Source organism: Podarcis melisellensis, assembly GCF_964234715.1.
Source record: "Podarcis melisellensis genome assembly, chromosome: 8".
Classification (NCBI taxonomy): Eukaryota; Metazoa; Chordata; class Lepidosauria; order Squamata; family Lacertidae; genus Podarcis; species Podarcis melisellensis.
This window is the reverse complement of record NC_138540.1, coordinates 17,029,239-17,051,361: the sequence shown is the minus strand read 5'-3', so window position 1 is coordinate 17,051,361 and position 22,123 is coordinate 17,029,239. Positions and strand designations below refer to the sequence as shown.

General features: G+C 44.2%; 2 protein-coding genes across 11 annotated transcripts in view; one reads left to right on the top strand and one right to left on the bottom strand.

Moving 5' to 3' along the window:
* The window catches only part of TARDBP (TAR DNA binding protein), a 39,108-nt gene that overhangs the window by 12,218 nt on the left and 4,767 nt on the right, over positions 1-22,123 (top strand). The window contains exon 8 of one of the 10 annotated variants that reach the window (XR_014171312.1): positions 22,039-22,079. The exons of the other annotated variants lie outside the window; for them this stretch is intronic. The gene's annotated coding sequence lies outside the window, so the exon portion shown is untranslated. The remainder of the gene's footprint in view (positions 1-22,038; positions 22,080-22,123) is intronic. 10 annotated transcript variants of the gene reach the window in all.
* On the bottom strand, positions 198-22,074 carry MASP2 (MBL associated serine protease 2). Its single transcript, XM_081923610.1, has 11 exons — positions 21,865-22,074; positions 20,472-20,694; positions 19,549-19,726; positions 18,715-18,846; positions 11,760-11,956; positions 10,539-10,686; positions 9,154-9,272; positions 7,428-7,506; positions 4,773-4,910; positions 3,853-3,927; positions 198-1,075 (listed from the first exon to the last, which is right to left on the bottom strand). The coding sequence occupies exons 1-11, from the start codon at positions 21,867-21,869 to the stop codon at positions 300-302; spliced, it is 2,070 nt and encodes a 689-aa protein (XP_081779736.1). The 5' UTR covers positions 21,870-22,074; the 3' UTR covers positions 198-299.

Here is a 22,123-nt window from a genome sequence, read left to right as displayed (position 1 = left end):
TACCTAATTTTACATGGAGTGTGCCTCATTTTTTTGGAAAACATGCTGCCTTCCCTGCTTCGGTAGCTCACAACACTGAATTCCCTCAGCAGCATATGATTTTGAGTAAACATGCACAGGGTTCTGCTGTACATTGAATAACCTGGAAGCATTTACTGCTTGATCTTCGGCATATTTACCTAAAATTGAAGTCCCAGTTAATGTACTATATATTTTTTATTTCTTGCGTAATTGTAATTCTGTGTAAAGCTTTTCTTTTCTTGGTAATGTGATACAAATGAAATGGTAAAAAATAATAATCAAGAATTTTGGGAAATGATGTCTTCAATCCAGGAAATGTAGTTGATCACTTTAGTGTATACACCATACAGCTCTGCAGAACCACACTCTGGAGGACCCCAGGACACAATGCCGCCTGCAAACCACCTCTTTGTTTCGGCATCAAAAAACACCAGTGACCCGCCACTATCTCCGCTACAGGAATCTCTTCCTCCTTGTTCATATCCAGCACAGAACATGTTTTCTGTCAACACTAGTTGCTTCCCCTCCAAAGTCTGGTTTGCATAAGCAGCTTTGCACTTCTCTGGATCAACCACATCTAGCTCAGTGTACATCAGGCTGTGTGACTGCATCCTTTTCTCTGTTCTCCCCCACCCAGCTACTACACCAGTGTTGGTTGTGTTTACGTGGAACCTGCTGCTTTGTCCTGGCAAGCAAATGGGAGTGATGTTCGCATTAATGGGGACTTTGTTCTTCAGTTTGATCAAAGCAATATCATTGTTAAAATTGATGCCATCGTTGGTAAACCCTTCATGCACAAAAACAGATTCTGCCCAGGCCTGGTGGTAGTGAGTGCTTCGCTTTCTTAGAAGCCCCAATTTCAGTGTCAAGGACGAAGCGTCTGCTTCTGGGAGGACGTGGGCAGCTGTTAAGATCCAGTTATCATACAAAAGAGCTCCACCCCCAGTTGCTCCTTGTCCATTAGTGATCAGAACTTGCCAAGGGAACTGGCCAGGCAGTGCCTTCTTTCCACCAAAAATGCGCTTCAGAGTATTTGAAGTTTGGATTCCACAAACTTGGGGCGTGGGGAGAGAGAGAGAGAGAACGAATAGTGTTAGGGTTCCATTAGAGAAGCAGGACTTTTAACTGTCATGAATATTGCTTATAGTTCAAAATGAATGTTTCTGAAAGAAGTCCTGAATTTTAAGTGAGAACAGCTGTAGAATGGTAGCCTGATCCAAAGAGGGGAGTAGCTTGGGTGGGTGAGGGACAGCCTGTACTCTGTCCTTCTCAAATTCTCTGCCCAGAAAAAGCTGGCATGTCAGGCCAATTTCTTAACAGGGTAGTTTACCCTATGCTGGGAGCTTCTGAGTTGGAGTACCCTACCTGTGTTCAAAACAATTGTAGGAGGGTTGCATCATGTGTGGGTTGGGGGTATTTTCATAGGAATAATACGCATGCCTGGTGCACAGCTGGACGTTTGGTTCATTTAACTCAATATTGCCTGGAGCAGGGATGAGGAGTATCAAGGCCAGGGGTCAAAATGAGAGTGCACTCACCCAAAGGCTACATGGTCATTAGCCTAAAACAGTTTCCCTACATCTGGTGTCTAGTATAGACTTTCATTGTCTGATAAGTGAGTCCAGGGTTTCTGTCAGGAGGTTTCTCATGTCTACTTGGATATGTTGGGGCTTGAATCTCGGAACCTCTGTAGGCAAAGAAGTCAGTCGTCTGGAATATATAGAAATGAGCTAAACCTGGTGTGTAGATGTTATGTAAATTGCCTTATATGCTCAAATTTACACAGTTCCTCTTTATTTAGGGTCCTGGCATTTTTCCTCTGTGGCCCTTTTGACTTTCATTTTTGTTTCTGTTCTGCTTTTAATTTGTGTTTGTTCTAGTTAGTGTATGGAGGTTTTCTCCTCAAAGCTATGGCCAAGATGGGACTGGGGAATACGTTCCCTTTTCCTGAGGGCCTCAGTAAATACTCTTTTGTGTTGTTGACTCTGTCTTTTAGAAGAGGTTTTAATCATTTCTTGCATGTTCTGCTCTCCCTGCTGACCAGAAGAACACTTCATGGTAATCCCATGTTTCCATTTTGAATTTACAACTCCCACAATCCCTGACCCTTGTCCAGATTGACTGGGGCTGATGGGAGCTGTAGTCAAAACATCTGGAGGGCAGCAAGTTGTGGAAGGTTGATCTCATTTGAAAGATGCAGTATGCCTGAAAACAAAAAAACCCAGCCTCAAGCTGTCAATTTTACAGTACAGTGGTACCTCTGGTTACAAACTTAATTCGTTCCGGAGGTCCGTTCTTAAGCTGAAACTTCTTATCATGAGGTGCGCTTTCACTAATGGGGCCTCCCGCTGTTGCGCGTGATTTCCGTTTGCATCTTGGGGCAAAGTTCGAAACCAGGAGCAGCTACTTCAAGGTTAGCAAAGCTCATAACCTGAAGCGTTCATAACCAGAAGCATTCCTAAACAGAGGTACCACTGTAGTATGGAGAATAAATGGCTAATTCCATTGTGGCATCTACTTTGTAGAATAATCTCTTGGAGATAAGGGAGATACTGATTTTTGTGTGTTCCTGTTGGTAGTAACATCCTTATGGTGTTAATGCCAGTTCCTGGCATTTTTGGCTACTTTAACTGATTGCAATGGGGGTTTTACTGCAGTTTTGGTGAAGACTTTTTCATTATGTTTTTGATATATGCTACTCATTTTGCTGTAGATCTCTTTACCATTGCTTTGAAATGAAAGGCGGCACACAAACAATTTAAGATAGGCCATTCTCCCTTCCTTTTTGCAGGGAAAAAATTGTATTACCTAGAACTGTTTGGTAACTGGATACTTTTTAGCCTGAACAACAGAAGGCTATGGAGGCAGCTATACAGCTGCAAATATAATGTTTTAAGTGTGTTGTAAAGTGCATTATACAAATGTGACACTAGATGGTGATGGCGAGCTATGGCAAATTCAATATATTTTTCAAAACTTTTTTAAAAAGCATTTTCCGTGTTTTTTATATGGTCTAGATTCCACCTGAGTGGAACATGATAGCGTTCTTCAGATACCTTGAAGGGTTGTATAAAAGAGGGGATTTGTTCTTGGTTACCCTAGGGGGCAAGGATAGATCTAATGGTTTTATGTTATACTGGAGGGCAGAGTTTAAGTGAACATTAAGCTACTGCTCTTGATGGTGGTAGCAATTTAAAAATGGAACAAATTCCCTGGAGGGGTGTGGGTTCTCCCTTGCTGGAAGTCTTTCATATAGAGGCCAGGCAGCCATCTCTTAAAGATGCTGTACCTTTTGATTTTCTGCAGTGAGCAGAAGTTGGGCTAGATGCCCTGCAACATCTCCCTCTAACTCAATGGCTGTAACTTTCTCTTTTGGGACATGGCATTGTCTTTGGTCAGGAATGGGGAAGATGCAGCCCTCCAGATGTTGGACCTCTAGCTCTGGATGAGTTAAGAGAAAGGGGGCTGATGGGTAGGATATGGTATAAAGGCTGCTTTGCACCATTTTAAAGTCTGTGAAGACAAAAGTCGGGAATGGGGAACCTGAGGCCCTCTAGCTGCTGTAACGTCCACTGTCCCTGGCTGTTGGCTATGGTGGATGGGGCTGAAGAGAACCACAGGTTCTCCATTCCTGGTCAAAACTGAGGTGGAAGTGAGGGTGACAAAATGGGATACAGTACTTCATACATTCAACATCAGTCAAAAATATTTCAACTTCTGAAGTGAATTTGGAGAGGGGGAGAAAACAAGATGTTTCCAGGGCATTTATCTTGTGAAGTGTCGCCTGGCTATGTATGGCAGGAGTGGGGAACCTGTGGTTTCATACATTACCTGGCTCACATATAGGAGGTGCTTTGTTTCCCATGGAATCTCTCCAGTAGCCATCAGGGGCGCACAGGTACCTGCCTACATTAAAAAGTTAAGCAGTTTAGATGTCTGCACAGAGCAAAGCACTCTACAATGAAACTGCTTGGAGGTTTTACTACAATCAAGAGGTATATAAATGTTGTTAAATGTGCCCCCAATATACAGCTGGCTTCTTCAAATCGCTAAAAAATCCAGCTCTTTCAGACTTGCTGTTCCTAAGTATGTAAATCTATTTCCTACCAGTTTTGCATTTTTATCTTCCCTAAACCCCGTGAGGTGTCTCGGCTGGATAATCATGAGTTGCTTGGTTGAGGAATACTCGGGTATGCTGCATTGACTCTGGATTATGTGTGTGAACATGCTGTGACATCACAGCAGCACAACCACTTGCTGGGTGGAGTATATGCATGCAAATGTCAACCACTGTTGAGCCCATTACAGATACATTTATGGCCCTTTGCTTTTCAGTCAAGAGGCATGACTAAACACTGATGTGATATCATAAAAGGCCAATAGAGAACTCTGCCCTCAAGTGTTGATTCACTGGTAGCCAAAATGACACCATACAAGCCCAAGAAAGGAGGTAGCTGCAGGCTTGTTAGGACTAAACGTTTGGAGAAGTAGGCAGAATATTTTGGAAGCCGGGGAGTAACCTCTAAATGGAGAAGCACCGTAAAACAGCCCAACGAAGAAGGCTCAGTGGCCATGGAATGCTGGCTGACTGCAGGGGGAGATAGAACGGAGTATCCTGAAAGAGGTCATGGCTGGCTAAAAAAGAATACTGCAAAGTAGGTCCTAGTGCGATTGTCCCATTTGGGACAATGGGGTTTACATTTAAAGATGTGTGTATCAAGCCCATGCTCCCTTAAACTCATTTCTCTTACCAGAACGTCCGGCTTTCAGAGCATAGTAGGGGCTCTTGCATTTGTATTTTATCTCAGTCTGGTATGTAGTTCTATCAGGCCCTGTGACGTACACAAGTGCACCGTTTGCTGTGTCCTCGGCTGGACCACAGTCAACAACTGAAAAGAATGGAGCAACAACAGTTTTAAAATGCTTTGTAAGACTGGGTGAGGGAAACCTAGGACTAGCTAGACTGGAAAAGAACCAAAGCTTTCAGTAACAGGTTACCTGTTTTGTATGTAGAAAGTGCTATATTCAGTCCCTGGTATCTGGAACAACCTTCTGCATCTTAGCTACCTTATGGATGTTTTGGACTACAGCTCCCATATTGTGCGCCTCAGGGCTGATGGGAATTGTAGTTCAGAACCTCTGGAGGATGCTATATTGAGACAAGCTGTCCTAGTGCAAAGAATCAGAAAGGAGTTGGCAAAAAAATATCCTTGCTTGAATCTTCAGCTACATGGATAAACAGAAGTACTATTGGGTGGCTTCCTATGTTCTTAACTCAACCTGTATCTTACCAGTACAGTATGAACTGGTGCTAGTGAAAATGCTATTTCGCACACACATTTTATGTGGGCATTCACTCCCTGTACTTGCGGTGGGTTCACAGATGGGCTTACCATGTTATCAGGTCAGCCTTTGAATTTAAAAGTAGACCTGTGGAAAGTAGGGGGTCAGCGTGTGGGAGCGAGCATCGCTTGTGGGACCATTGTAAGCACATCCTTTACCATTGCAGGCTGTTCTCTGCAGTGTGAGTTACATCACTGTAGGCTGCACATCCAAGTTAAATAGATTAAAATCTGCTGAAGAAAATGGTACAGATAGATACTACCCCTAGAGTCCATCTAAAGTTACCTAACATCATAGTTCTGTTAAAGGTAAAGGGACCTCTGATCATTAGGTCCAGTCGTGGCCGACTCGGGTTGCAGCGCTCATCTCGCATTATTGGCCGAGGGAGCAGGCGTACAGCTTCCAGGTCATGTGGCCAGCACGACTAAGCTGCTTCTGGCAAACCAGAGCAGCGCACGGAAATGCCGTTTGCCTTCCTGCCAGAGCGGTACCTATTTATCTACTTGCACTTTGACGTACTTTTGAACTGTTAGGTTGGCAGGAGCAGGGACCAAGCAACGGGAGCTCACCCCGTCGCGGGGATTCCAACCGACCTTCTGGTCAGCAAGTCCTAGGCTCTGTGGTTTAACCCACAGCGCCACCCGTGTCCCTATATAGTTCTGTTAACTGCTAACTAATGGAACTCCTTCATTGCTTACTGCCCAATGATCTTACAAGACTCTTTGTTGAAGGGCCATGTTGTGAAGCACACACTTAACATTTCTCCCCTTCACTGCCATTTCATGCTTTGCAACAAGAACTACATTTCTGATTATGAGTTTGATTTTTTAAAAACGTTTTCCAAACCTAATGAAACACAGCATGTGTAGTTTAAACATGCTCCAGTGAGCACCATCATGACTACAGGAATAAAATGGAGGAGCTGGCTTCCGCTGCTCTCATGCTAATCACATTCGACTTTTGAATAAACAACCATTTTGTTGATGGGAGGGCTAAAACATATTTTAAAGTAAGAAAAACAATCTATACTCATCCATAAACATGCCCAGTGAGCTGCCCCAACTATAAAACATTTTTTTGGGGGAAATATATGGCAATCAGTGTCAGCCTTGGTGGTTCTTAGTGTGCCCATGTTGACCCAGGTGCTGGTGGTGGGGCCTGTTTGCCTCAATTCTCCTTGTTGATCATGCTCTGGATGGCAATTCAAGAGACCTCTGTTCACTCCTGCTCATTTTGCTGAATTGTGCCCTTGATATCTACCCCAGAGCCCTGTCCTTACAGAACAACTGAACCAGTAGAATCCAAATTCAAAGCTTTGGATTTATTCATTGTGAAGGCTGCAGTCCACAAAATAGAGTTGCCATATTTCAAAAAATAAAATTCCTCCCACCCACAAATTTGAGGTGTGTTTTTTTTTTTGGAAACCTAACCCAAAAATAGTGATTTTAAACTTTTTGAGCTGTTTCTGCTGCTTTTTCCATTATGTTGCTGATTTGGCAAAATTGCCCCCGATGCCATTTTTACACCCCAAAACAGGACTTGTCAGGAATTTTCCTGACATAGCAAGCCTACATAAAGTATTTAAAATATAAAACATTTTGGAGCTGCAATGAGAACTCTTGTTCCTGCGCAGCCTATAAATATTATCAATAAAATAACTAAGTTTACAGCTTCCTACTTTTTCCCATCTCCAAGGTGGCTTTTGGATTTTAAAATCAAATTAAAGAAGAAAAACAAGTGGAAAAATCCAGGTTTTTCCATTAAAAGCGTAGGAGCCCTGCCAGAAGAAAATGATGGAAACTTTTAAAACCCTGATAGCAACTCTGCAGCTGAATTTTGGGTGCCTGTTGATCTGTACTCCCACTGAGACTATTCCAATTAAAACAAATTTTATTATGCTCTGATTCAAGCTTGCTTTGCCTCCTACGCTTTTTTTGTGTGCAAGACTGCTTCATTCTGTCAAACACAATATGGATTCCCACAAGAAATAATTAAACCAGTAATCCATCTGAATATTACAAATCCAAAGACCTCCCTCCACCCACTCCTTTGCATTGACTTACTGATGCACTGAGCCATTGGCTTGTTCCAGGAGCCGTCCTTTTGACATATCGCCATGAAAGTTTCCACAATCATCTCATTCTGTGGGAGGGAAAGAGGAAAACAGAAATCCTATTTATTTTCTTGAAAACAATCATAGCTTTGACAGCCCAAATGGATTTTCCCCGGTGGGGAAATATGTCTAGTTCAGCCTGCGAGAACGTGTTTGCCGTTAGTTTTCAATAATGGGTGATATTCAGTGTTAGTTATGTCCAAGATAGGGTTCAGAGAGAATTTAGATTCACTTTTCATTTAATGGCAGACTTACTTGATTTGCACTTTCTGAAATAATATGTGAACTGAAACATGACTCTCCTTTAAAATCTGCACTTCTCTGAATTATGGAATGTAGTTCTCCAGCCAAGTAAAATGCATAGACTAATGTAATGTGTGCTTATAAATAAATTACAAAAAATAATGCAAAGGAACACATTGCATTAGGAAAATAGCTTTTCAAAATGCACATTAGGTTTAATTGCATATAAAAAAATGTGTATTGGGAAATTCACACTTAAATGCTGGTGAATATTCCAATGGCCTTTAAATTAATCACAAACTGATATGGTAGTGAGGAAAATGAAACTTAAGACTGAAAAAACAAGAAACAAAATATTTGCCCATCCCTAATGCAGAGTAGACCTATTAGAACCAGTGGTCCCCCCCAAAAAATGTTTAGGGGTACTCTCATTTTCCTACTCATATTGAAATACTGTCCCTCAATGAGGCCAAACTTAGATTCACAAAATGTTTAGGGGTTTGCATACCCCTGTATACCCCCCGAAAGCACTGATTAGAACCAATGGGTCTACTCTAAATATGCTTTGGTTGGATCAATATGACAAAAACTTAGAGGGGGTTTGTCAAGTGCCTTATGTTCAGCAGGGGAGAGCTAGTCTAAACTCAGCCACAGTGGGAGTTGCATAGGTTTGGGCCCACAATACTAAATGTGTGACTTCCGATAGTTACCTCTGAGCCACACAGAGCCGTAGCTAGGTGATTTTGCGCCACTGGCAGAACTGTCCAGATTGTGCCCCCAGCCACTGACAAATTAGCTCTTCTTTCCACCTCTCCTCGAACCCCCCTTCAATTCACCCTCTTTTTAAAACCTTTTCTTATGAGGCAATAATCAATATTTTTATTTATAGACATATTAATGGACATATTTTTAGCTGATTTTGTGCCCCTCCTCGCCTGTGCCTGTGGTGGGGCCCCACCTTACCACCCTCTAGATACGGCCCTGGAGCCACAGGGAGACCAGCTAACAGCGATTTACCCAAAATATCTGATCCAGGAGGGATGTAAGAGATCAGGCGGTCCTTGAGGTATCCTGGATCTAAGTTGCTAAGGGCCTTGCAAATTAGTGCAAGAAACTTGAAGCTTGCCTGATAACATGCAGCCAGTTCAAGCCTTTATGCCTCAGTCTTAGGTGCAGATATGCTATTTAGCCAGCCATGCTCTCTTCCAGGATACTCCATTACATACCCTTACATACCCCCTGATTTTCCACCCCCAGTTGCCCACTAAGTATTCTCCCCCTTTCTCTCCCAAGGCTGGCGTTCCCTCAAGTTGTTTTGGCCATGGCACTCGGAAAGTCATATTTGCTGTGAGAACATAAAACTGCTTTGGTTCCTTAGTTAAATAGTATACCCATATGCTCACGTGTGCACTGCAAGGCATGGTTTTACCTACTTCCAAGAGTGTGTAGCCGATATCGCAGGAGAGATTGTAGGACTCTTTCATAATATATTTTTCTTGCACTGGATAGATGTGGCCATTGGGTGGCGCTTCAGGGTTGGGGCATGGCAATGCTGCAGAAAGTTGAACAACAACAAAAAAACACCTCATTGGCATTTCCTGACAAAGCAGATTCAAATCTTGCGTCCATACTAATGTGTGGGGGAGGTGGTGCTCTCACACTACATCCTGCTTAATCCCACAGTTGAAATGATGGCTAATTTGTTCCTTCTGCAGTTGCTTGTGTTGTGAATAGGAAGGTGCCTTAGAAGAGCATTAGTCCATCTAGCTCTGGATTGCGGCTCCCCTGTGGCCCTTGAGCTGTTGTTGGGCGCCATCAACCACACCAGCATGACTCAATAGTCAGAGATGATGGGAGCTGTAATTCAAGAAATGCAGGAGCATATATAAATAATAAGAGCCCTGCTTGAGCTTGCCCACTACTCAGATTAGACAACAGTGAGCTAGATGGACTTTGGCCTGTATAGGGAAGGACCTAGCTCAGTTATGTAACATGTGCTTTGTATTCAGAATTTTCCAGGTTTATTCCTGGGCATGCCCTGGAGAACTATTGCCACCCAAAGTAGTCATTACTAATCTTGATAAACTTTGGGTATAAGCAGGGGAGTTTTCAGCCAGAACCTGGGGGAACTCAGTTCCGGCACGTCTTAGGTGGGTTCTGGCAACTCTCAGATGGGTGCCATTGCCATTTTAAGAGAACAAGGAAGGCATTGATGGTGAGTTCCGGCACCTCTTTTATAGAAAAATAACACTGGATATAGGACAACTTCTTTAGGTCCTATACCAGTTGATAGTTAAAGAACTAGGGAGGAAAATGAGCATCCTTAGAAGGTGCAGACATGGGATAAGTCTCCAGCTGGCATTATTTCTTAAAACATCCATGATGGGGAAAGAAATCTGCCTGAGAGCCTGGAGGGCTGATAACAGATAGAGTAGTAGAAGGTGGAATTGGGGCCCAGCCTCAACAGCCTGGGTCTGCTCTCAGTCAGCCCACACCTCCCTCCCTTCTTACGTACAGCTAGTCAGCAGGTGGCTCTGCCTGTCATTGACACTTACTGCTGGTATCCCTACCTCATGCCTTACCTGTCACAACGGTAGGCAGTACTGAACCAGTTGACCAACAGCTAATAAGAAGCAGCTCCCTCAGGATCCTGTGGCTTCCTGCAGCTTGGCATCCTTGTGCCCCAGAGCTGGAGGACCATAACTCGGCCCCCTCACAGAGCTACCATTCCCAGGGCTCCCTAGGAGCCAGGAAATGATATGTGTACCCAGCAGAACTTCACTGCTGCCTGCTTTTTGGTTAGAAGCGATAATCTTACCTGTTGTGGTATATCTGATTTTCCATCCTGTGTGATCTCCAGAGAGGTCTGTGGTGAACTGGATGTTGACGGTGTTGCTACGGGTTTCAATTTTCATAGGGAGGGTGTCCCCACAGAACGGGCCAAATTCTTGCTTGGGTGTTTTGATCTGAAACAGTGAAGGGAAACATCCCAAGCTTTCTTCCACCACGGGCTGATCGAGTATCAGCTGTTTGGCTCTTAAGTTGCTTGCCTCAAGATGTCCACAGCTGTTGTCAGGCAACCAGGGGCGACCCAGTAGCACTTTGCTGCCTGAGGCAGTATCCCCCTCTCTTCGTTTCGATCTACTGTTTATTTTGGAAAATGGCTTGTTCGCTTTGTATTTGGGCACCCCTTAAGATATTGTAACCAAGTTTTAAACGATGGTTCCTGAGATTAATGAGCAGGGTTTTACCTTGGATAAAATTGGATCCCTGTTTTGAATCAAGATGGCAGACTGAGCCCTTCAAACCTGCACTGATTTTATTGTGTTTTTTTCTTTTTGCTTGTTAAAGTTTCCTCAGCAACTCCGGGGATGAGGGCTACTGGTTCCAAATACAGAAGCTTCCCGGTTTGGCACCCAAATATTGAAACACTGGCAGTGGGACAGTATCCCCACCCCTGCTGCGAGGGGAGAACAGACTAGCTTAGGGGGTCCAGGATATATATGGTAGACATAACTTGGGCTTCCAAGAGGGGAATGCCTGGGGGCTGCTACCCTGGAGAGCCACTACCAGCTAGAGTAGATAATTGGGCTGGATGCACCAGTTTAGCCATCTGCCCCAAGTCAATTTTGTAGCTACCTGGTCCATAAATACATGCAACCAACTTCAATATTCTCAGTACATTAGTGTGGATCTAAGAGTATCTGAATTCTTTGTAATGGGAGGCGGATGTGAAAACTGATAACAGCTCAAGCATTCCAGTTAGGTGCCCCCAGAAGTAACTGCAATTTGCTGCCATGCATTGGGGCATTGCAGTGTCCTCAGCTCTTCATTGGTGTAGGATTGTATCCAACCAAGTCCTACTCAGAGTAGACCCATTGAAACTGATTGGGCCTAAGTTAGCCATGCCTATTACAGTAATTTCATTGGGCCTGTTCTGAATAGGACTACTAGCATTGGATATAACTTAACTGGTGTTGACTGTACAGAAAACAAGTTTCTTTAGTAGTAGACGACCTAGTGAGCAGGTCCAACTGACCTTAAGGATGTCATAGGGGCATTCCACTTCTGGGTGGGTCTCTACATCAAAGCTTTCCACAAATTCCAAGACGACCATGTATCCATCTTCCACCTGGATCCCATAATTGCATTGGGAGAGTTTGGGATATGGTTTGGGATAACGTGGACTGGAAATCTCTCCAGATCTTGCAGTTAGCACCTTATCTAGGCAATTGGCTGAAAAGTGGAGAGAGAGAAAATAAATAAATCCCAAATTCTTCTCAGGAAAGCAAATAAATTTATAAAGTTATTTGTCAAAAGAGCAGTTTGTTATGTTAATGAGGCCATTTTTACCCTGCTTTTCTGTTGTCTGCACATCCCTCATGGTGTCTTCCATCAGTTCAAATGCATTTGTACAAATGTATTCAAGGATTCCGAATGTGTTTTGAACACAAGGAATCTAATGCCCACCAGATTTTATCAGACTATGACTCTCATTGTCCCTTACTCTTGATGGGATGCCCAAGCACTGATTTTTAGTGCTAGTTGTTTGGGGAGTTCCTGGATATTTGGCATTCCTTTTAAAAAAATATCTGATTGTTACATTGTTTTGATTTCATTTGGTAAGCCGCCTTGCTATTTTATGATGATAGGCAGTAAATAATAATAAATCCCTAAGTATTGGCCATGCTGACTAGGTTTAATGAGAGCTGTAGTCTTAACAACATCTGAAGACCCCACAATAAGCAAATAGTTGTCCGATGTAAGGAAAAGGGGAGAAAGCTATGACTTGTTAATTCAGTTCTGAAGAATTTGGCTAGGCCTCGGTATCATAGCAGGTCTGATGAATTTCTGAAATTTAGTTCTTGTACTGCTTTTCAAACAATTTCATCTGTTTTTATGGTATGTTTGGAAATCACCTTGAGATGCATGTTAATGATTATTCATAAATTCTTTAATAATGGTGACTAGATAATCTCGCTCAGTATTGTCAACTCTGACTGGCAGTGATTCTCCAGGGTCTCAGGCAGAAAAGTCTTTCCCATCATCTATTTGCTGATCTTTTTAATTGCCAATGCTGCAGATTGAATTTGGGACCTCCTGCATAGAAAGCAGATCCTTTTATCACTGAGCTGGGGACCCTCTCCCTAATTAAAATTTAGTCTCTCCCTATTTTCCTACCCCCCCCAACAAAACCTACAACAAATACATAAAAACCCCAATGCCAAACAGTCAGTAGCAATAAGATAACTAAGTGTTTGCTGAGATAGCTGTGCTGTGTGGCATATCAAGCAGTACTCCTCCATTTGGCCCTCGCACAGGGTAAGAATATACTGCATCTCTTTTTTTTTTTATAAATATTTATTAAGGTTTTTACAGAATAGAAAATCCAATAATAATCAACAGTATTGCTTTGTTTTAACAAAATTTCATATCCTCCTTGAACTTCTTCACGCCTCCCGCTCCCATTTACATCATTGATAAATTTTTGTCCAGCAAATTATCATCTTATTTCCAAATTTTGTGACCGCTTATTTAATTACAATAAAATAGTTCTCCTGCAAATTTGTTTCTTTTGATCTCTCTTATCTTCAATTCCTGATCTATTTTAGTGATGGCCAATTATTTATAACCAGAATATACTGCATCTCAATGGGGTTTCAATTAGTTCTTACCTAAACCTTTTAAAAAAATCAATTTAATCAATGGCCATTTCTGCAACATCTTTTGGTGGCGAGTTCCATAAGTTGTGCGAAGGATGTCACTTTCCCTACCCCCAGTTTATTATCCATCAGTTGCTTGAGCGCACCCCAATTCAAATCTGAAAATGGGAGGGGAGGAAAAAAGTTTCATAATTCTAAAAACACAGTAGCCTCCGCCAAACTGGTGCCTTCCAACTGGCTTGGAACACGACTGCCAGGTGGGAGTTGTGAGCTACACCATCAGCTCCAACAATGGTGAACCTTGGCTATCCAGCTTTGCTCAAAGTTTCCCTGAACTAAAATGTTCCATATGCTTTTAGCATCTCCATGCAGGGAAGGTGCTTTAATGCCTTGAGCAATTTAATTGGCTTCTGGTACACCTTTTCCAGCTGGGCACCAGCAACCAGCACCGATAGCTGCAAACCCTGCTACCTCCGTGACTGTCATCTTTGAATCGGCCTTCCATTTGTTTAAAGGGGAAGGGTTGTAGCTCAGTAGCAGAGCACCTGCTCTGGTTGCAGAAGGCCCCAGGTTCAATCCTTGGCATCTTCAGGTAGAGAGAGAGCCCCTGTCTGAAACTCCACAGTGCCATTGCCATTCAGTGTAGACAGCACTGAGAGAGACCAGTGATCTTACTCTATAATGCAGTCCCTAAAGCCTTCTCTTTACATCAGGGGTGGGGAATCTTTGGTCTGACTACAACTTGCATCATCTCTGATCCATTGGCCATGCTGGCGGGTGGGCGGGGGGTGTTGATGGGAGTTGGAGTCCAGCCACATTTGGAAGGCCAGAGGTTCCCCAACTCTGGTTTACATGTGCAATTCTGATGGCAGCTGCCCTCTCTGTTTCCTTCCCGATGCTTTCAAAAATACAACCCACCCCTCAGCGGCTCTCTTGGTCGCCAGGCGTGTGTAGGAGTGGAAATCATCCTTGCTCTGCAAAATCCAGCTGTAACTCTGACTGGCATGCTCGGAGTCATGGCATCTCCCGCTGGACACAGCAGGTAGGATTGATTGGTTACCGAGTGCCTGAAGGAACTCTTGCTTGTTGACAGCGCCTGGTACTTGGCTAGGGCCAGGCAGCTGCGGGTTCTGAATCTGAACTGCAGCAACTTCCTTGCTGATTTATGGAGGAGGATGGAGCAAGGGGTTGACAGACGTAGGCCAGGAATATTTTCTGCCTTCGCAGTGGTGCAGCTCGAGATGACTCAAAATCAGAAAGGCATTCAAGTACTAAGCCTCTTCTCCCCCACTCCCTCTATTTTGCTTCTTTCCCGCTTGACCACATATAACCTTGGAAAGAAAAAGTTTTATTTTCTTGTCGGCAGGGGTGTAGCTAGCTCCTCCAACAACTTGGCTCAATGCAGATACGCACTGAAATATTTAAGTGCAAACACTGGCCTTCATAACAACTCATTAATACTGCTTTAAATTAGTTTCAGTGAATTGTAGCAGTTGATATCTAATCCATATCTATTCATCATAGTGTTTGTAAATAAGACGCAATAGTCCTTCAGACTTTCTGAGATTCCCCTCCTGCTATTGCGTAACTGAATGTATTCTGCAACTTGTGCCATTTCAACAAGCTTTACCCAACCACATTTTAAATGCTGGTGTTAGCTTCTGTTTTGTCTCTGACTTTCTGACAGTCGACAGTCAGGCAGTTCTTTCTTTACTGTGACTTTCAAATAACCTGCCAACATCACAAGAGGATTTAGTGCAGTGTTTGGGAATCTTTTTTTTCACCCTGAGGGCCGCATTCTGTTCTGAGCAACTTTCCAGGGGCCTTAGGTTCAATGCCTAGCATCTTCAGGTAGGGTTGAAAGTCTCTCCAGCCAGACCTTAAAGAGCCACTGGTCAGTCAGTGTAGACAATACTGATAAGTAGAGCACTGAAGCCTGCAAGCAGGTCCTGAGTTCAACATCTCAGCCTACAAGCAGGTCCAGCTCTCACCACTTGGGATTCCCACCATCTGGTATTCAGAGGTTATTCTACCTCTGACAGTGGCGTTTAGAACATAGCCATCATAGTTTGTAGCAATCGTGCAATACATGCCTGTTCCATCACAGTCATTCTTGAACCGGCACTAATGAGGCAGGGACATCACATATGCTACCCAGTTGGCACAAGTGGTGTCCCAGCATTCCCCGATATGTGCCTGTGATGCTCATGCTGCCGTGCTCTGTAGAGCACTCCTTGTCACAATTGATGGGACAAAGTGGGACCAGCTCTCCCCGGCTGTTACACAGTGAGAACAGACAGCTTCTTGTGGTCACGACAATGGAACGGCTTGAACTGGCTCTCCTGTGTTTTATAGCTCTTTGGATATGGCCACAGGGAGCTGCCTTTATTATGGGCTGTATTTTTATTTCACAGATCTGCAGGCAAGAAAAATCTATAAAGCAGTTTTAAAAAAGAAGAAAAAGAAAAAATGGCTTGCGCAAGAGGAATGGGACAATTTTTCACGCCGTCCTCGGCTGTAAACTCTAGCTGGGCTTTAGGGGCGCCGGGAGAGTGTTCAATTACACTTAGGGCTATATTTTTATTAGAGTAACACTATACTGCCCACGAGAGACTTGAACTCTGAGGAAGGAGCCTGCCTCAACTGGTGAACTCGTGATGGCTGGATCATTAGGTCCAAAATTAACAGTAGGCTGTGAATTACATTAGTGAGTAACTGGGAAGTTGCTGCGAGTTTGAAGAGTGGAAGCAAAGTGGGAGTGGGTGGGTGACGTGCATGGCTTTTGCCATTTCATTGCAGGCAGGGAGAACTTCCATGTTTAAATTATCTGCCTGATATAGATAGCTGGTGCGTATAAAAGGCTTCTCCTTGACATGCTGCTTTTCTATGTGTGTGTGTTTCTGTTTAAAGACATGATTCTCAGCCTGTTGCCCTGAAGACCAATTTGTGAAAACGAGCAAAGTTTTAAAATGAACCCATTTTATGTTTTTAAAAGTGTCACTGCTGCTCAGAAGCTTCCTTAGATCAGACTCTTTGTTCACACAGCCTAGCATTATCTTACTCCAGCTTGCAGTGGACCCTCCAGGACATCAGAATAGTGTTTCCGTTAATCTGATCCTTTTAACACAGATAGGGGACTACAACTCCCACCATCCCTAACTGCTGAACCCAACAAAGCCACAGGTTCAACATCCCTGTTTTAGCTGGAGATACCAGAGGTTGAACTTGGGACCACCTGCATGCAAAAGAGGATGTTGGAAAAATGACGCCCTTTCCCACTTCCTTTTTATGGCTCCTTGTGCTTTTCAAGGCTTAGATTAATTCTATTGGATACAACTTTTACCCAGATCTCTTGGGGAAATGAAGTTGTACTTGTACACTTCTTGTCTCTTTGTAGGGTGACTTATCCAGGGGAGGGGAAGGGGGGGGGAAGAAAAGTGATGCCCTAGGCAGTCAAAAATTCCAGTGTGCTTATGGACTTTAAAAGTTAGGCAAACAATGTCTACTAAACATGATGGCTACATTCCACCTCCACTGTTGGAGGCAGTCTGCCTCTAAATCATAGCTCCTGGAAGAGAGTGCCAGGTAAGCTTGGGAGAGACTCTCTGCCTGAGACCGTGGAGAACAGCAGCCAGTCAGTGTAAGCCAGGCTTCCTCAACCTCAGCCCTCCAGATGTTTTTGGCCTACAACTCCCATGATCCCTAGCTAGCAGGGCCAGTGGTCAGGGATGATGGGAACTGTAGTCTCAAAACATCTGGAGGGCTAAGGTTGAGGAAGCCTGGTGTAAACCGTACTATGGACTAATGGGTTGGACTCAATAGATTACAACTTCCTATGTTCTTCCGGAGGCTGCAGAGGAAAGGTTTGCAGAAAGCTTGGGAGAAACAGAGAAAGCCATTTTATTTGCTGCAAGAGACAGTGCTAGGCAGGAGGAAGAGGAAGAAGACACAAGCTAGTCACGGATCAAGCATAGCGCTCTGTATGATTGCGCACGATGCTACAGGCAGTTCAGGAGGGAATGTTGACACGTCTAGCTCCATCTCTCCCTAAGCCGCGAAGCAGCGAATTTATTTATTTCATGCTGGAAAATAAAGAAGGGAGGAGAGAGGGAGAAGAAAGGAAAGAGAAAAAAGAGCTGGTGAATAATAAGCCTTCCTGAGTGGGTGGCAGAAAAATCAAAGACTGCACCTAGCATACTGCAGACTTAAAACAAAGGGCTGCCGTTGAATGCAACCTATTGGCTGCTGATTGGTTTCCCGACACAATTCAAAGCTTTTTTTCTGGACCTCAGGTATTCCAAATATCCCTACAGTCTTAAGGCCTAGAAACTTAATTTATAAAACAAAAATGAAACCGGTAATCAACCTGTGGGTTTTAGTGTAGTTTAATGTATTTTCTGATATTTGTGTTAGTTTATCTGAATTTTGTGGAGTGCCTTGGAAGCTCTGCTGGGGAGCACCATATAACAGTTTTGAAACTGGAGTGGAAAACCGTTTTTCAGCCTGAGAGCCACATTTCCTTCTGGGCAACCCTCCAGGGGCCACATGCCCCTGGTGGGCAGGGCTGGAGCCAAAAGTGGTTGGAGCAACAACTGTTTGACTTTAGTACAGTAGGCCAGCTTATACACATATTCACACACCCCAGTCTCTATCCATCCAGTCAAGCAAGAGGCATTATCAGAATTCAACAATACATCACAGCCAGGCAAATGTACTTGCTGTGCAAGGCAGGGCCAGTGAGAGGTGTAGGGAGAGTCTGAAGGGCGAGACAGAACAGCCAAGAGGCCCATATTTAGCCCCCAGGTCTAAAGTTCCTCATCTTAATTTTAAACAAAACATGTAAACAATCAGCAAATACCTAAATAAACCACAGCTCTAACTTAAGCTGGTCAAGGAAACAGGTTTTTTGTTTGTTTTAAAAACCCACTTGTAAGCAGCTCTCTTGGGACGCGAGTGGCGCTGTGGGTTAAACCACAGAGCCTAGGACTTGCTGATCAGAAGGTCGGCGGTTCGAATCCCCGTGATGGGGTAAGCTCCCATTGCTCGGTCCCTGCTCCTGCCAACCTAGCAGTTCGAAAATACGTCAAAGTGCAAGTAGATAAATAGGTACTACTCCAGTGGGAAGGTAAACGGCGTTTCCGTGAGCTGCTCTGGTTCTCCAGAAGTGGCTTAGTGATGCTGGCCACATGACCAGGAATCTGTACGCTGGCTCCCTTGGTCAATAAAGTGAGATGAGTGTCGCAACCCCAGAGTCGGTCACAACTGGACCTAATGGTCAGGGGTCCCTTTACTTTTACCTAAGCAGCTCTCACCAGCTCCCAAGAGACTCACCTGTACAGGTCCTTTTGTCTTTGTGTAGACGGTAGCCAATTTTACAGCTGCAGTAGTAGCCGCCCAGGTAATTGTGGCAACGATGATCACAAAGTGGCTCGCTGTCAGGGAGCTGTTCACACTCATCAATGTCTGGAGGAAAGGGAGGAGAAACAGGAGCTTGGATGTAGCTCTCCCAAAGCAAGTTGCAACCATTTTGGCGAGGGGTTTATGGGAGTGGGTGTGGACACATATGTGACGCAGGGGCTGAGATGGTGCCGCAGGTGGAAAAACCGAGGGCTGCACCTCATGCCAGCCCTACTAAGGGCTGACATGGCTAATGGCCTTTAATTTCAATGGGTCTACTCTGTAAAACGTAGTTGGGACATTTTTTGCATGTTTAGATCTGCATTAGCACTGGAAAACATGGTGCATGTATCTTTTCATCTTAGACCACATGAGAATAGTGACTCTGGTCCCTTTGGAAATGGGGTAATGGCAGAATCAGGCCTCTTCTGGGCAAAGAAAAACATACGAAAACCCAAAGCTGGGTCTGAGTACTGAATACTGAGTCATGCTATTGGTCCATCTAGCTCAGTATTGTCTACGCTGATGCACAGCAGCTCTCTGGGATTTCATATGGGTGTCTCTTCCAGCCCTACCTAAAGATGCCAGGGAAACTCCAGGGTTTCAAGAAGAAAAATTTAGTCCTTCCTGGAGATGCTGAGAACTGAACATGGGACCTCCTAAATGCAGTGCATGTGCTCTACCACTCTTCTATGATGACCACTTGCCATTGACATGCCCGTTCTGCCTTGCTTGCATGGAAGAGGAACGTCACCTCCAACCTCTCACCTTCAGCAGCATAAAAGGCCTCAAATCCAGTGAATTCTTTCTCGTTGGAATAGTCTGATCGGAAAGTCACAGCTAGGTTGTTGTTGATGGAGTGGTACGTCCTGTCCCCTGGGACTTCCTCAGTGTCTGTGCTCTGATGTCCACACAGGGTGGCCAAGACTGTCCCTCCTGAACGCAACTGGAAAGCAGGGAGATGAATGAGATACATATCTATATATAAATGCAATGATATCTCTTTTTTGCTGATTCTTTGCCTGCCCTTAAGTGGACCTGCCAGTGGTTATCCCAGGAAAATGGGAAGCTGCCTTATACTATAAGAACATAAGAAGAGCCTACTGGATCAAACCAATGGGCCACCTAGTTCAGCATCCTGTTCTCAGTAGCCAACCATATGCCTGTGGGAAACCAAGGAGGACCTGAGCATGAGAGCACTCTCCTGTAGTTTCCAGCAGCTTGTATTCAGAAGCATTGCTCCCACTGACCATGGAGACAGAGCAGAAACAACATAGCTAGTAGCCATTGATGACCACCTCCATGAATTTGCCCAGTCCTCTTAAAGCCATCCAGGTTGGTTACTGCTTCCTGTGGGAGCGAGTTCCACAGTTTAAATACGTGCTGCATGAAGAAGTTGAGTTAGATTATTGGACCACACAGCACAGTATAATCTACACTGACAGACAGCAAGATATATTCTGCCTGGACATGTTGCTTGGGATTGAACCTGGGACCTCTGCACACAAAGAGGGGAATGAACTTGCAAGAATTCAAAGAGATCAGAGAAAGCAAGAGTCCTTTGGAAATTAACCAGGCATGAAGGATATCACTTTGGTTGGTTTCTTGGGTCTGAATTGAATGAGCTTCCTGAGCAGCAATCCTGACACTACCTGTTAAAAGCATGCTCACATGTCTGTGACGTCACATACCTTCACATAGTCATATTCGCACAGGTGGGAAAGCTCTAGATTGAAGTGGGTAAAGTAGAGGCGGATACCATAGCCCGGGGGCACAGTAATGTTCCATGTCCTCTCCTTGCCATTGGGGTATATGTTTGGGAAGTCGGGGGATGCAATCCTTCCATACATTTTCTCCAGTTGGACGAGGTCGCTGAGCACCCCATGGGAAAAGGCGAAGAGGAAGAGGCAAAGTCTGCAGAGGAGACAATGAGGAAAGACTGGTGAGTCCAAGCTGACTCAACCCAAGATGCACATCCAAGTAGGCTGACCTATTAACACCGTACAATTGCACCCAGACTTAGGCAGAGTTGGCAACAGACTTCAGGGGCTCCCAGGCATAGTGCTGCTGCAGGGTCCCTTCATGGGCACACGACCATGCAGTATTTTCTTGCAATGGCAGCAGCAACCCTCCACTCACCCTCCCTGCTGCCCCCCCCGGGCAGCCTTTTAGCAGTGGGGTGGGCACCAGCGCTGTTTTAAATAGAAACCGAACTAAGCTCTCACCCATGGTGGCTGCCCAAAATGCAGTGCCCCAACTTACAGATCTGTGAAATCTATAGAACAATTAAAATGTGAACCAAATGGATTTGCTCCTCGTTCCTGATATGCACGTGCATTTTCTTTGGAATACTGTTCACACCAGGAGCAGCCAACATGTTGGACTACAACTACCATCAAACCTATTGTTTTTGCCAAATATCGCCCTTCGGTCAGTTGAAACATTGTTCTGTTGTTTTGTGACTATGATTTTAAAAAAAAGAAATAGCAGAAGGGCCCAACTTGGTGAGCAATAAGAATATTAAAAGAACCTAACTGCTGGATCAGCCCCCAAAGCAGGGCCTAAGCACAACAGCAACAGTCTCCCAACTGTTGGGATCTGGTGTTCAGATGCATACACCATAATTATCATGACCAGTGGTAGCTATTAATAAGCTTATACTTCACAAAAAAGGAGGTATGTCAGTTATTTCTTAAGTAAACATCTGATCAGTGGGTTCTGATGAACTATAATGATAACAAAAAGAGATTTGAACTACCAGTTCCATTTTGCAAACTGCATGCTGAGCTCCGAAATTGGATCTTCCTTTAGTGTGCTACTTACAGCAGAGGTACAGTCTATCCCTTCACTTCAAGAAACAGACCACTGCTCTGCAGGATTCTCAGATTAAGGGTTTGCCCAAGAAATCTGAGTGAATTTAATCTATGCAACCCATACTTCAATTTGCCACAGAGCAGACTGCAAAGTCCTGATTGTCTCATAATTTTGCAGCGATCCTACAAGGATCAATTCTACTTTGCTGTAAAGATTACATCGGGTAGTGTTCCAGATCCCTTTCAGAAAGACATCTTGGATAGAACTTACCTCATTCTTGCAATGCCCCTCTTTATGTCCTTTTGTGTTCTGGGATCAACAGCTGTCTCTTGTATGTTTGCACTGTTTTGGGGGGAAAACACACACCAAACCACCCCTCTGTTTGTTCAGCAGTTATTTATCTTTCTCTTGAACTCCAACCTTTATCTCTTCCTTTCCCATCAGACTGGTCAATAGCTTCCATGAAACAAGACTGATAGGTGGAAGTAAGCATGTGCACTCCTCAATCTGCTTTCTCTCTGTCTCTCTC